Source organism: Petaurus breviceps, unplaced genomic scaffold (genome assembly GCF_028583685.1).
Source record: "Petaurus breviceps papuanus isolate PSGF00001 unplaced genomic scaffold, PetGlider_PUasm1.0 186, whole genome shotgun sequence".
NCBI classification, from domain to species: Eukaryota; Metazoa; Chordata; class Mammalia; order Diprotodontia; family Petauridae; genus Petaurus; species Petaurus breviceps.
Genome location: NW_027185798.1, coordinates 27,359,842 through 27,374,897, shown reverse-complemented (window position 1 = coordinate 27,374,897; position 15,056 = coordinate 27,359,842). Strand labels below are relative to the sequence as shown.

The 15,056-nt window shown below is 42.5% G+C and overlaps 1 protein-coding gene across 1 annotated transcript; it reads right to left on the bottom strand.

Annotated features, from left to right (window-relative positions):
• Nucleotides 1-748: 748 nt before the first annotated feature.
• Nucleotides 749-2,871, bottom strand: LOC138162593 (C-C motif chemokine 2-like). The gene is made up of 3 exons (XM_069089923.1): nucleotides 2,705-2,871; nucleotides 1,675-1,789; nucleotides 749-1,110 (listed from the first exon to the last, which is right to left on the bottom strand). The coding sequence occupies exons 1-3, from the start codon at nucleotides 2,778-2,780 to the stop codon at nucleotides 1,002-1,004; spliced, it is 300 nt and encodes a 99-aa protein (XP_068946024.1). The 5' UTR covers nucleotides 2,781-2,871; the 3' UTR covers nucleotides 749-1,001.
• Nucleotides 2,872-15,056: the final 12,185 nt, after the last annotated feature.

The following is a 15,056-nucleotide window of genomic DNA, read 5'->3' as shown; positions in this document are numbered from 1 at the left end:
TTTCTTTCTTTCTTTCTTTCTTTCTTTCTTTCTTTCTTTCTTTCTTTCTTTCTTTCTCCCTCCCTCTTTCTTTCTTTATTTCCTTCTTCATTCTTTTCTTTCATCTATGTAGCTATCTATGAATATCTATGCAGCTATTTATCTTCCTTCTTTACTTCCTTTTCTTTCTTTCTCTTTTATCTGTGTCTCTATTAATCAATTTGGAATGTCATTTTAAAGAAGGACTAGACTGGCCTGTTGGTGCCCAGGGGGTAGAAAGTTTAGAGGGGGAAATTTTTAGGTGAATATAGGGAATGACTTTGAAGGAAGGAGAATTGTCTGAACTCAGTAGGTAACCAGTCCCCTCTCTATGGAGGATTTTAAGTGGGAAATCTTTTTATGCGCCTCTCTTGCAGGGGAATCCCAGTTTCTAGTATGGGTGGGTTTCTGAGGACCTTTCAGATTCTGAGATTCTAGGACTTTAGGATTCTAGAAAAGTATGGGCCTGGAAATGAAGTACATGGTAAATAAGGTGGCTTTGAAGTGAAGGGGGCTGGGAGTTGGAGTAGCGGGGGCAGGATTTGGGAACTTTCTTTTCCTGTTCCTTCTTGGTTTGCCCTGAAATGAAGACTTTCTCATTCAAGGTAGAAGGGATGAAGACCATGAGTTTCTTGTCTTTTCTAAGTGCCTGCTCTCCCCTCCACCCCTCACCTCCCACCTTAGGAGCTGTAGCCTCCTCATATATTCACAAGAAAACACAGTACTCAGGTTTTATAAACAAAAATATATTTTCTGTTGAAATTCAATAGTCATAGTGTAGCATTATTCCCCATAAGATCATTCTTTATCAACTACAAAATAAAGACACAAATATTTGTCATATAAAGTTAAACATCAATAATTTAAATAAGACCATACATATTTAAATTATATTAAAATGTTTCAGAGAGCAGCTTTGGGAGGTGGGAGGGAAATAAATTATTCTTCAACCCTGCTTTGGCAGGAGAAAGTATCAGAAGACTTCATGGAGTCTGGGTCTTGGCATTCTTTTTGTCCAGGTGGTCCCTGATGTCCTGGACCCACTGTTCCTTGGGGTTAGTGCAGATCTGCAGGCCACGTCTGGTCACAAAGCTGTGGAAGAATGAATACTTGTTGAGTGACTTTGTGAATTCAGCCCAGGAGGGTGAGGCATTCTAACCAAAGCATCTCTCTCAGCATCCTGACACTTCCAGAAACTGGGATGGGAGGCCTAGAGAGTGACCATTGCTACTCAGGGACAAAGCCAGATGTGCCAGCTCTGCCACTAACTAAGTAGCTTAGGAAAAATGCTTCACCTCTTTAGGCCTTCATTTATTCCTTTGTCAAATGCGGAAGCTGGACTGGATGTTTGTACATTAACACTTCTTTCTCCTTCAGCATTCTATGCTTCTAGGATGATGTCCTATATTTGAGTTGATGTCATTGACATCAACATTCATGGGGCTTAGTCTTTTCATCACTAGTATCAATAGTCCCAGCAAGGAAATCAAGTCTCATGTTTGACCACAAAGTGATCTAAAAGTTTGAAATTGTTAGGTTCCCATTCCCCCCAAGTCAATTGGTTAAATCTGATTTCTGTCTCCCTTTGTATCCTAATTCCATAGCAAATTGCCAGTGTAGAACAGCAGATAAGGAGAAAACATTTGGTTAACTTACATCACACCTTCCTTGGCACACCTGCTGCTGGTGACCTCATAGCTCACCACCCGATTTAAAGGGATCTTCCTAGTGGTATAATCAAAGCAGCAAGTAGTTGGAGTGCTGGGACCATCTGAAAGAAGATCAAGAAAAAAAGAATGGTTAAGAATGCTTTCCAAAGCTTCCTTCCTTTGCCTACCCTTGCCTTGCCTTACCTTCCCTACCTTTCCCTTCTCCTCCCTTCTTTTCTTTCAAGAAAAGGAAGGGGGGGGAAGGAAAGGTATGGAGACCAACCTTTTCATATCCAATTTTAATCACCCTTTTCTAATACAAGAAGGGATCCCAGAGTGAAGCTGTTATGAGAACAATTTTGCATGATCAGTGACCCATTGTACGTGCCTTAGTTTACCCACCAATACAACGGGGAAGCTTCACAATAATAGTACTCTATCCTAACTCGACCGGTTTCTGGGATTTGCTACTCATTAAAAGTATTCAGGATGAATTGAGCTTTGGCATCTCAGTTTTCTGTCACTCAGCATCTATAAACAGGTATCAGGGGCGGAAATGTCACTGTAACCTTCCTGCCCTCTCAAAGTCACTATCCATGGGAGCTGTGCTGAAGCAGAAGGTAGCACTTTAACTCATACAGTGTCAACCTCATTTAACATCAAGTTAAAGTTCTGAGCCTCCAAACACATTTTTTAGAATTCTTGCCCAGTTCCAGAAATGTTTTTTTGCCACACAAGGGAGTTTCTCTTCAAGTGGATCACCCATTATTTTAGGGGCTGTTGGAATGGTAGCTAAATTGAGGATCTGTTCTTGAAAAAGACATTAATGACTCAAGTGATGGAAAGATCTTTGGAAAGACTAGACCCCAGCTCTGCTGCTAATTGTCTCTGGGTGACTTTGGACAAGTCTCTGCTCCTCAGGTTCCCCTTCTACCAAATTAAAGGACTGCATCTGCTATATGATGAAAACACAGAGACAAGAGAACATTGCCCATGCCTCGCTGGGCAGGAGGGATGAGAGGGTCAAGGGCACTTACCGGGTGAGGCATGAACCTGACAGCAGAGGGCAGCAATGATGAGGACCAGGGAAAGAACAGCTCCGGAGACTTTCATGATGCTGTCAGGGAGGAGGCAGACTTCGGAATAGGATTCAGCAGCTTCCAGGTCTCTGCCTCACTGAGTGTCTGACTCTCTTCTCTTCCCTTTTATTGGAGAGGGAAAGCAGTGAAGGAGAAGGGGGGTCCCCCTCACTCGGCCACGTCATGAGGAAAGAATGGTGTAGAGCCTGCTAAATCTGCTGAGTCCACAGCAGGACCCTGGGGAGTTTGCCAGGAAATGAGAGAGGGAAGCTGTGGCCTATGACTCTGAATGATTTCCATTTTGGTGCTGAGACAGGAAGGCCATGAGGGGAATGGTCATGCCAACGCTTGTCATAGGAAGTGAGGTCCCTGGGCTATTCTTCAAAACCTGGCTTTCTCTGAAATTAGGGAAAAGGCAGGTAGCAGGGAAACCCACAGGGGAAGGGACCAATGGTGACATTCGAAGGTCCTTCCACAATGACAAGGTTTGGAGCAAGAGCAGCCCAATTTCCAGGCTAGAGGAGAAGGAAAGAGGCTTTCTCCAAGCAAGATTATAGCCCCTACTAAGATTGTCCATGCTTCTCCTTGCCAGATCTCCAAGTTAATAGTGGGGAATGAGTTAAAGTGACAGAGTGAGTGCTTTTTCTTCACCAGATGGGCTCATTTCAGGAGAAAATTCAGAGGATGAGTGGGAGGGAATTGAGAATAGAAACCTGTTGATAAGGTTCTTGCACGGTAACATCAGGAGTTAATACTTTATTCACTAGGTACTAGGAAGCCCCAGAAGATGTTTGAGATAAGGAGTAACACTGTTAGAATAGCAGGTTAGTCCTCTGTTGTGATGCACTACATTTCCAGTCTTGTACACTACTCCACTTTCCAGCCTCTACAGCACATTTAAGTGGGATGTTTCCCTGTTCTTTTCCCACTCTATCCTCTCGCATCTTTCTGCCTTTGATCAGGAGGCAGTGTGATCTAAAAAAGTAACAAACTTGAAGGCAGAAGACCTTTCAAAATCTGAATCAGCCACTTACCAGATGTTTGATCTTGGATAGGTTATTTCCCCTCAAGAGGATTTAGTTTCATTTTTGGTAAAATAAGGAAACCTGACTAGGAAAGCTTTAAGTTTCCTTTCAGTTCTGACATTCCATTGTTTGGTGGCACAGGCATTTCATAGAAGGGAAATGTGTGTGTCCATGTGTGCACACACAACACACACATACATACATATTTACACATACACACATATAATGTGCAGTAAGCTCCCAAGGCCAGATTCAAAGTCATGTCCAATGGTAGGGCAAAGACTTCTGCTTCTATCCTGGCCCTCTTTATCCTGGCCTCTCTATATACTATTTCACTTAGTGATCTCAATAGCTCCTCAGGATTCAAGTATCATCTCTAAGCAGGTGACTGTTTATCTGGTCTTAACCTCTCTCCTGACCATAAGCCTCGCATTTCCTATTGGACATACCCAAATGCATGTCCCGTAGAAATCTTAAACTCATTATGTTCAGATTTGAACTAATTACCCCACCACACCCCTAACTCCAAATTCTCTTCTCTTCTAAAGTTTCCTATTGTTGTTAGGAGTACTGCCATGGTCCCAGTCATTCAGACTCACTGTAGGCATGATCCTCTTGTCTGACACTTTTACCATATTGGAGTAGGCCCTCATCAGCTCATGCCTGGATTATTTATCTCCTTGCCTCCATTCTTTCCACACTCCAGTCTGTCATCCACTCTGCTGCCAAATGTAAGGCTGGTCCGATCATGTTAGCCTCTTATACTATCAACTCCAGTGTCTCTCTATTATCTCTTAGGTCAAATAGAAAATCCCCTTTTTGACTTTACCTCAGTAGCCTGGTTCCTTCCTAACTTCTCAGTTGTCTTCCATGTTAATCTCTGGTTGTGCTATGACCCAGTGACACTGTCCACCTTGCTGCTTCTCACACAAGATACTCTATCTCCAGACTCCATGCATTTTTACTGGTTGACCCTGCATATACAACTACTCCATGCCTGGGATATTCTTCCTTCTCTCTATCGCTCCTATCTTCCCTGGCTTTCTTCAAGTCAGCTAAAGTCCTATCTTCTCTAAGCGTGTTCTTCAATGCCAGTGCCTTTTTGCTGAGATTATGTCGAATTTATCTTGCATAGATCTCACATGTGCAAAGTGGCTTACATGTTGTCTTTCTTAATAGAATTTAAGTTCCCTGATGGCAAGGGCATGTTTTTGTCTTTCTTTCGTATCTCGGTGCTTCCTACAGCGCCTAGTCCGTAGGAAACACTCAACAAATGTTTATAGACTTGACCTGTTGGATTCACTGTCCCAAGATGATTTCATCATCATTCATATCAGCTGACGGGTACTGAGTGCTGACTGCTTACCCAGAAGTGTCTGCAGGCTCAGATCTTCTCCCCACAAGGGATAGCACTTTTACCCAAGTGTTCAGGGATCCCAGCTACCGAAGATTCCCACTGTTCTTCTTCCTTTCCTGAGCTCTCTGAGGAAAAGGAGCTCAGTTGACAATGAGATCATAGCACTGTCCTTGAAGTCTGCCCTATTACATAGGGTGTGGATCCTGCTGTCACAAGTACAATTTAATGAGAGGTACCTGACCTGTGTGTGTGTGTGTGTGTGTGTGTGTGTGTATGCACCATTCACTGTTAAAGGGGCTGTAGAAGTTGAAACACATCCAGGGCCTCCAGGATTTCCCTCTAAACTCTAAATATTTCTTCCATTTGGAAGGATATAAAAGCACCTTTTGATGGCACCAGTAGGCTTTCAGCCAGATGTTCTGGTTGTTATGGGAATAATGTAGTGTGGTGGGAAGAGCTTATTTAGAGTTAGCAGGATCTGAACCCAAATTCTGGAACTCCTACTTCTTAGGAATAGGATGACCCCTGACAAGTCATTTCCCTCCTCTGGGCTTTGGCTGAGTCACCTATAAACTGAAGAGGCTGGACTTGGTTGTTTCTAAGACTTTGCAGCTCTAGATTGAATGAATGTCAGCATATAATAGATAGACACTGGAGGGGACATAGGACCTAGAGGTAAATTTTGGTAACCTTACTCTGTGGTTAATATAATAGAATTAATAAGAGTCCTATATCCATTCTCCCCCCTCTCCTCCCACTAATGTGTGCCAAAGGATCATGGTCTTTTAACCGGAAGAGACCTTCCTGTTATCAAGCCCATACTTCGGATTTTGCAGATGAGGAAATTAAGGTACAAAGTGGTTAAATGATTTTCTCTAGAATGTACAGCTGGGAAGTGCTTGATACAGGATTTGAATTTAGGGCTTTCTGACTCCAAGTTCCGTGTTCTATTCACAATACTAAATGTACCTAAAGAGACCATTCATCTGAGGGCTTGGTGAATTATTGTCCTCAAGTAAAAACCATTTAGCTAACACATATTCCTGGACTTCAGGCAAAGCCTTGATCATGCAGATGTTTATTTCACATGCAGACATCCCTGTACTGGGAGGGTCATTAGACTATACCAGAGGTGTCAAAATCAAATAGAAACTCTCCATGAGGATCCCTATGGATTGCACATTGGCTTTGGAAATAACATTTCTTTTGTAATTAGCTGTTTTAGTTTTTTAACTATTTCCCCATTGCATTCTAACCAGGTTTGGGCTGCACTCCACAGTGCAGTGGGACTGATGTGGCCCAAGGATTACATGGTTCACATCTATGGGTTATATGACCTCAAAAGTCTTGGTCAATTTCACAATTCTATGCTTCTTTCCCCAAATGTAAGCTCCATGACCACAGGGCTCATGTTATGATGCTAAGAGAGGTGGACTTATTATTCATAGGACTTAGTTTAAATCCATTTTACTCATTAGTTGTGTGGCCCAGGGAGCTTAGTCTGGGTATAATAAATGCTAATACTACCTACCCATCAGAGAGTGTTGTGAGGGAAGTACCTCATCAACTTGAAAGGACTGCTATTTTCAAGTTATGATCTTATGTGCTGACCGTACAGTAATTGTTGGAACGAGCTTGGAGGAAGTGGTTGGGTGAGACAGGATAGAGGATTAGATCATTGGTACTCTTGACCTTCAGACAACTAGCTCCATTCTCTAACAGGGGTAGGGAAGCTAAAGCCTCAAAGGGGTAAGTTTGGATTCAGTCAAAGGGTCACTCTTGAGGACCTAGAAGGCCACATGTGGCCTCAAGGGTGAAGGTTCCTGTAATGGGAATGTAAATTTTAAAGATCTTCCCTGCTCCTAGGCTAAAGTGCACCTGGAGCCTGGGGTAGGAGGCTTGTTTTTCAGTAGCTACTTTTTGATTGGCCAGTGGGTCCAAAAGGTTGTTACATTCTCTGAGCCAGGAGAAGGCTATATAAGCCCTGATGTGAGGCTTTGTTTGGGGGCTCACTTTGAGAAGTGTTCTGTGATTTGATCTGGATTCTGGGAAGCCATTGTCCAGAGCCCCCTGGCTTTGAAAAACCCAGATGTTGAAACCCAGATGTTGATTGGGTATGGATGTAATGGTTGGACAGTTTGAAATCTGTCTACTTGATCTGTTTCTTCTTGATAATTCTGCTTGTATACTTTGAAGTTTGGGGTGCTGACCTTTTCCCCCTGAACGAGGTAAATGATACATGTTTGACTTATTAAAGTAAGCTTGCTAACCCATTTTGAGTTGCTTTCCTTTATCAAAGCAGATCCAAGAACCTGTGGTGGCAGCAAACCCTGAGGACACTTGGGGTGCTTGCTGCTACAGTTCCCCACCCCCACTTGAGCATCTATGAGAAAGGAGATGGGGCTGGGAAATTATTTGCAAGTGCCCCTTTTGTTTTAGTTACTTAAGATAAGATAGACTTAAGTAGATCTTTAATCTATTTGTGCTCAGAACTAAGAGATTCCAAATCAGATGAGAAGAGACAGAAACTGCTGTGAAGTTAAAAGCTTGGAATGATGGGTAGCTCTTGTGAATGGAGGAATCTTGCTCTACTCAAAGCCCCACTGGACTTGGAGTTGTGATCTGGGTTACAATCTTGTCTCTGCTACTTACTGTGTGACCTTGGGCAAGTCAGTCAGTCACCTCTGAGCTTCAATTCACTCCTCTGTAAAATGTACGATTTGGATTCCTTCTTTTCTAAGGCCATTTGGTTTTTCCCTTGGCATCCCCCAGTTCAACTCAAAGCTCTTCTGGGTAAGGCATTATTGTAGGTTCTGTGGACACACAGATGAAATTGGCAGGTCCCTGAGGCTCCAGGAGTTGAGAGGGAAGAAATGGCAGGTATACAGAGTGTTGTTGCTGTTGTTTGTCCTTCCTTCTTGAAGAGAATCATGACATCAGGAAGGTGATGCCATGACTTGCAAGTGAATTGGGTGTAAGTGAGGCAGGGCTATGCAAAGTCACCAGCCTCACTTTCTCCTCTGGAGCCCTCTGGGTCCAGTGGCTAGACATAGATCAGGATGCAGTGGGAGATGTTAGCCTTTTTAATTTAAGAAACTACTCACTCCGGAGGCAAGTGTTCCAGAGTCCTGCCCCCACTTACTCTATTGTAGAAGCCAGGTGGCAGATGTCTTCAACATTCTGCAGGCCACTCCTGCTCACTAGCCATGGTGATGGCTAACCACTGTGTCATGGAGATGGCTATGTCTAGTCCCAATTCAAGTCAATAAGAGCTCTCTCATGGCAACCTACAGGGAGTAGTTAACTAACCCATGAGCTTTCCTGTTCAGCATAGAGTCCTTTAGCATAACCTGTAGGCAGTAAGTGAAAAGCCAGTTAAGTTAGCCCAATACAGTCAGTGGGATTCCACCCCTTGTTCTCCCTGTTATCAGTCTAACAGCATGACCAAGCCTAAATCATTTTCTAGCTAAATCTGCCAGATGGAAATGACTTTTCAGTCTGGTTGCTGCTGAATTCCACAGACATTTCTAATTTCCTTTTATTACCTACTTCTATTTTTTTTATCTTTTGTTCCTTTTTATCCCTCACTCTTCCTGGAAAGAAATTGGAGGTTTTTAGGCCATTCAACAGTTGAATTCAACAAACACATTATTAAGTGCCTGGTATACAACTAGGCATAATACAGAGTGGGGGCAAAGAAAGGATCCAGAGAACAGGCTCTGGGAACATCTGAGTAAAGAGAGAATGCTTTCAGCTGGGAGTGTGGCTGTCAGGTAAGACTGTAAAAAGGAGGTGGGTGTTCAGTCAATGCCCTTAGGAAGAGAAGGATTTCCCCAGGGAGATGCAAGAAGGGAGGGCAGTCCACACTTGTGTAATGGGAATGCAAATTTGGAAGATCTTCCCTGCCCCTAGGCTAAAATGCACCTGAAGCCTGGGGAGGGAGGCTTGTTTTTCAGTAGATACTTCTTGATTGGCCAGTGAGTCAATAAGGTTGTTACATTCTCTGAGCCAGGAGAAGGCTATATAAGCCCTGATGTGTAGCTTTGTTTTGGGACTCACTTTGAGAAGTGTTCTGTGATTTGATCTGAATTCTGGGAAGCCGTTGTTGAGAGTCCCCCGGCTTTGAAAAACCCAGATGTGGAAACCCAGATGTTGACTGGGTATGGATGTAATGGCTGGACAGTTTGGAAAGCTGTCTACTTGATCTGTTTCTGTCTTGATAATTCTGCCTGTATACTTTGAAGTTCAGGGTGCTGACTTTTTCCCTGAACAAGGTAAATGATATATGTCTGACTGATTAAAGTAAGCTTGTTAAGCCATTTTGAGTTGCCTTCCTTTATCAAAGCAGATCCAAGAACCTGTGTGAGCAGCCACCCTAGGGACTCCAGGGTGCTTGCTGCTACAACTTGAGAGCCAGTCTGTGAAAGTATGGAGGCTGGATGTGGTAAGAACAATTCATGCTTTCTTTTGTACGTACCCCCTTCTCTCTCTTAACACTGGCAGTTCCCTTGTCTGGACCTTTCCACATGCCTGGAATGTTACAGGAGTCTGCTGGTTGGTCTCCTTGTCTCTAGCCTCTCCAGACTAGCATATGCTCCACTCAGGTGTCCTATCAATCTTCTTAAAACACAGATCTGACCATTTCAGCCCTTGCCTGTGTCCTATTGACTCCAGGACCTGTAATGTAATGCCAAGGAAAGGCAACTTCCCAAGGTTCAGAATACCAGCATAGGTGCTCTCCATTTTATTCAGTGACAAACCAAGAACAGAGAAGATCAAAACATGACATCATTACAAATACAGCATTTACTAAACCTGATTAAATAATCTCCAAGTACTACCCCACCCCAGGACCTTCCAATCATTCAATCAATTACAAAGTCTCTGTTCTAAATACTTCTCCACCCCTAGGCTATACCTTAATTTAATCCACCACAAAGTCCCTCTTCTCAAATGGAGATTAGTTTCCAAACATAAGGTCAAAAGTTCCCCACCCCTGGATCACAATTGAATCTACCCCAGAGTTACATCAAGTTTAAACACAGCACTTAATACCCAAATGGAGGTCTTTTCTTCATCTTGACACGAGGAAAGTTCTCAGCAATCTTAGTTCCTGGGGAGACAAGGCTTAGCAAGGCCATAAGATACATTGCCAGTCCCTTCATGAATTCATCCTCTGTCTGTAGAACAGTCCTAGAACCCCTGAACACATTAGCAAAGCCCTCTCCCAGGATTTCTGTAAACATACAACAAGAAAATCCTTCTTCAGGGCTTCTGAACCAACAGAAAGGCTCCCAGACCCCTGCAACAACAGCACTGTCCTTCACCAGTGGACAGTATTCACTCTGTCTGCAGGACAGTCTCCAGACCCCTGCAACAACAGCACTGTCCTTCACCAGTGGACAGTATTCACTCTCTGTCTGCACGACAGTCTCAGGGCTTCTTAGTGAACAGCCAGGTTCCAGGACTTCTTCAACAAAAGGACTGTCTTTCACCAGTGGACAAATCTGGCAAAATAACATCAAAACAGACAGACAGAGTACCAGCAAAACAGCCATGTCTCCTCAGTCCTTGGCAGCTCAGGGGGCAGGTCTCAAAAGTCCAGGGCGATTCAAAGTGGCCCCAGTAATCCTTCTCAGGCTCTCTCTTCCTCCACGTGGGTGCTGCTTCCAAAAAAGATCTTCTGCCTCTCTCTTGTCTCTCCAAATCTACGTCACCAGCTCCTCCCAGTTAAGGACTTTCTTTTCACATCAACAAGTCCATCCCACAGGTGGGATTAACAAGCTCTGGGTTTTAACACAATCAATTTGAAAACCAAGCCAATACAGGGGAATCTTTAATTGCCATTACTATCACATTCCACCCCTCCAGGATCCTTGGCTTTACAATCTCAATCTAAATGGCCATGGATCCTGGAACAAATAGAGGCACTATGCTTTGTACTCCTTGCCAACTACGCCATAATGTAATGTAATGCCAAGGAAAGGCAACTTCCCAAGGTTCCGAATACCAGCATAGGTGCTCTCCATTTTATTCAGTGACAAACCAAGAACAGAGAAGATCAAAACATGACATCATTCCAAATACAGCAATCCTCTGATTGGCTTTTAAGGCCATCCATAATATGATTTCTTCCTACTTTCCTCTACCCTTGTCTTCCTCCCACCATGCTCTTCCCTGAGGATGACACTCTATCTCCTGACCCTATGCACTTTCACTGGCTTCCCTCCTCTTTGCCTCCTGGCTTTTCTGGCTTCCTTCATGTCTCAGCTAAAATCCCATTTTCTATGAGAAACCCTTCCCAGTCCCCCTCAAGACACTGAGACTACTCGATGTCTTCCTTCTGAGATTACCCCCAGTTTACACTGGATTTATCCTGTTTGTACACAGCTGTTTGAAGGTTGTGTCCTGTGAGCTGTTTCAGAACAACAGCTAGCTTTTCTTTTCTTTGCTTCCCCAGTGCTTAGAAAAGTAACAGGCACATAGTAGGCATTTGGTAAATGGTAGTTGACTGACTGATGGTGCTGTAATATAGAGGCTTGGGCTTGGGGTCAAGAACACCTGGGTTGCATCCTGCCTTGTGCTGTTGCTGTCTACATAACCGGGGCAATTGCCTAAATCTCAGACCCCTATCTGTAAAATGGAAGTAATAGCATTTGTTTCACATAGTTGTAGTCATGAAGATCAAATGAACTAATACAAGTAAAGCATGTGGAACTTTAAGGATTTATACAGATGTGCACTGTGACAAATTGAGAACCATGAAATCCAAAGTGGCTTCTGACTGGCAAAGGGCCCTTGGGACGTCTGAACCAGAGGACCATCTAATTACAGTCAGAACTTCAGAGAATTTGGTCAGGGAATGAGCTGTGTTGCAATTTCTCTCCTTAAGTTTCGATTTTGAATCCAAAGGCTAGAAACTTTCCTGCAAGTACTTAGAATGAAACCTCAGGGCTTGAAAATTTGGCAACTATTACGATCATCTCCAGCAGTCTGGCCAGCTTGGCTGTTTTTTCTCTCCCATTTAGTTCTTCATGGAAGGGTGGCTAGCAGAAGTGGTTCTAAATAATTTTGAGGGATGGACAATAGCCACCTGGAACCACCTCTAGCTTTTGCTCTACTAATAATTTAATTTATTTTTTATATTATTTCCATTTCCAAATCAATTCCTTCCCTATCCCCTACTGACAGGCCATCTCTTGTAAGAAAGTATCAGGAAGAAAGAAAGGAAAGAAGGAAGGAGGAAAGAAGGAAGGAAGGAGGAAAAAAATTTTAAAAAAGAAGAAAAGAAGAAGGAAAGAAGAAAAAATTCACCAAAGCTAAATAATATATCAAGGAAATCTGACAGTGTATACAACGTTCCACACCCATGTGTGGATATCCATTTTCTTTACATTTCTTTGCTGCTACAAAATGTACTGCTACAAATATTTTGGTGTATGTGGGATCTTTCTTTTTCCCTTTCACCTCTGACTAGAATCTCTGAATCAAAGGGTATGGCCATTTTAAAGACTTTCTACTGATGATTTATTTAAACTTATTGATATAATCTGTTTTTGCATCACCTTCATTTCCCATATCTCTCTCCACTTCCTCAGCCAAACTCCTTGAAAAAGCTGCCTGTGATTATTGCCTCACTTCCTCTTTTCTCACTTTCTTCTAAACCTCCTGAAATCTTGCTTCCAACCTCATAACCCAACTGAAACCACTCTGCAAAGTCACCAAGATTCTCTTAATTGACATATCATATGTTTCCCCCTCCCCCTCCCCAGAAATCATCCTTCCTGACTTCTCTGTAACTGTTGACTGCAAAATCCTCTTCTATTTGCTCTCCTGTTCAGGCTTTCATGATATTGTTCCCTTCTGGCTCTCCTTGCTGTCAGGGCTGTTGATCTAAGTCTTGTTTGCTGGCTCATCATCTATCTTAAATTCTTCTAAGTGTAGGAGTATCCCCAAGGCTTTATCCTGATCCCTCTTCCCTTCTCTATACCTTCTCACTCAGTGACTTCATCACCTCCCATAGATCGAATTATCATCTCTGTGAAGATGACTTTCTAATCCACAGATTTAGCCCAAGCCTTTCTTCTGCTATCCAGTCCGCCATCACCAAATGTCTCCTGGATATCTTGAGTTGGATGTCCTGTAGTTATGTCCAACTCATCATATCCAAAATAGAATTCATTACTTTTCTGCTAAAAGCCTGCCACTCTTCTGAAATTATCTATCACTGTTGAGTATACCACCATTCTTCCAGTCAGCTGGATTTGCAAGCCTGGTGCTGTCTTTGACTCTCCATTCTCCCTCATCACATAGAACTAAGCTGTAACCATGGCAACTCTACCTCCACCCCATCTTTGTATATATTCACAAAGCCAGCATCTTAGCTCAGATCCTTATCCTCTCTCCTATGGACTATGGCAATCACCTCTAATTGATGTCCCTGATTCAAATCTTTCCTTGTTCCACTTTCAACCTCCTCACAGCTGACAAAGAGATTATCCTAAAGTACTTGCTTGAACATGCTACTCCCCTACTCAATAAACTAGAGTGGTTTCCTATTAACTCTAGTATCAAATATAAGTTCCTCCATTTAATATTAAAAACTCTCTGCAACTTGTATATCTTTTCAACTTTCTTACACAATACTTCCCTCTATTGACTCAATGGTCTACTTGAAATGAGCCTTCTTCTTGTTCCTCAGACATGACAGTTCAGCTGCCACCCTCAAGCTTTTGCTGTCTTTGGTGCCTACATTATAGCCCTCATCACTTCTCCCTATTGGAACACTGATTTCTTTCATAAATTAGCCCCTTGTGCATGAGGTCATTCCTTGTTCCCTGACCTGACAGTGACTTTTCCCCATGGTTACTTCATGTATTCTCAGTGTGTTTTGTCTGCATATATATACAAAGTATTCCAAGAGTCTCAGTGCAATTTTAGGCTACTAAAGCTTGAATTAAGTTATTAAAGCTTAAAAGCTGCACTAAGACTTTTGGGACACCGTTTGTTTGCACAATGCCTCTCACATTAGACTCTAAAATCCCTTGGAGGAGAGGTATCAAAGAAGCAACCAGCACACCACATATGGTCCCCAACACTCCTGAGTATGGCAAGAATCAGATTAAAAGATAATTAGGAGATACTTAACAAAATAATCAAAAATTCAATTGAACATAGTGCCAATATATGATTTTCTAAGTCAATATGCAGTCAGCGGGGATCCTTAGGCATGGCTTACTGGTTCCTGTTTCTATTTGAGTTTGATACCACTGATGTAGGGCAATGATAATTTTATTCAATTTTTATATCCTCAGTAACTATTACTGTATCTAGCATTCAGTTGAAGCTTAATAAATGCTCATTGAATGATTTATTCCCCATAAGTCCCTCCACACTCCCATTACAGAGCCATTCTTTATACAAAAATGTAAAAAAAGAAACAAACAGTAGTACAGAAAAACTAGACAACATATTAATCAGGTCAACCCTATTTTCTGCTAATGACTTCTTAAGTGGCCCCAAAGAGGGTTCATGGCCTAACAGATGGACACTCAAATATTCCAAGCATCCATGATGCTTTTGATGTGGGTGTTCTGTGTGCCAACAGACCAAGGCTCTGCTCAATCTGTTCAGGGTTCTGCTCTGACTTTGATGATGGGCTTCAAAAATGACTGTTGCCACAAAATGGTCTATGCTCTATGGTCAACTGGTGATGAATCTCTCAAAATATAATGAGATTAGTTCTCAGCTAATAGTCATACAGTCCATCATTAGGACCAACAGATTGACTATAGAAAGGAAGGATAAGACTCCCATCTTTATATCTGGGCTCTGACCCAGGTTTACTTAGAAGTCACACAATCATCTATCTATCTATCTATCTATCTATCTATCTATCTATCTATCTATCTATCTATCTATCTATCTA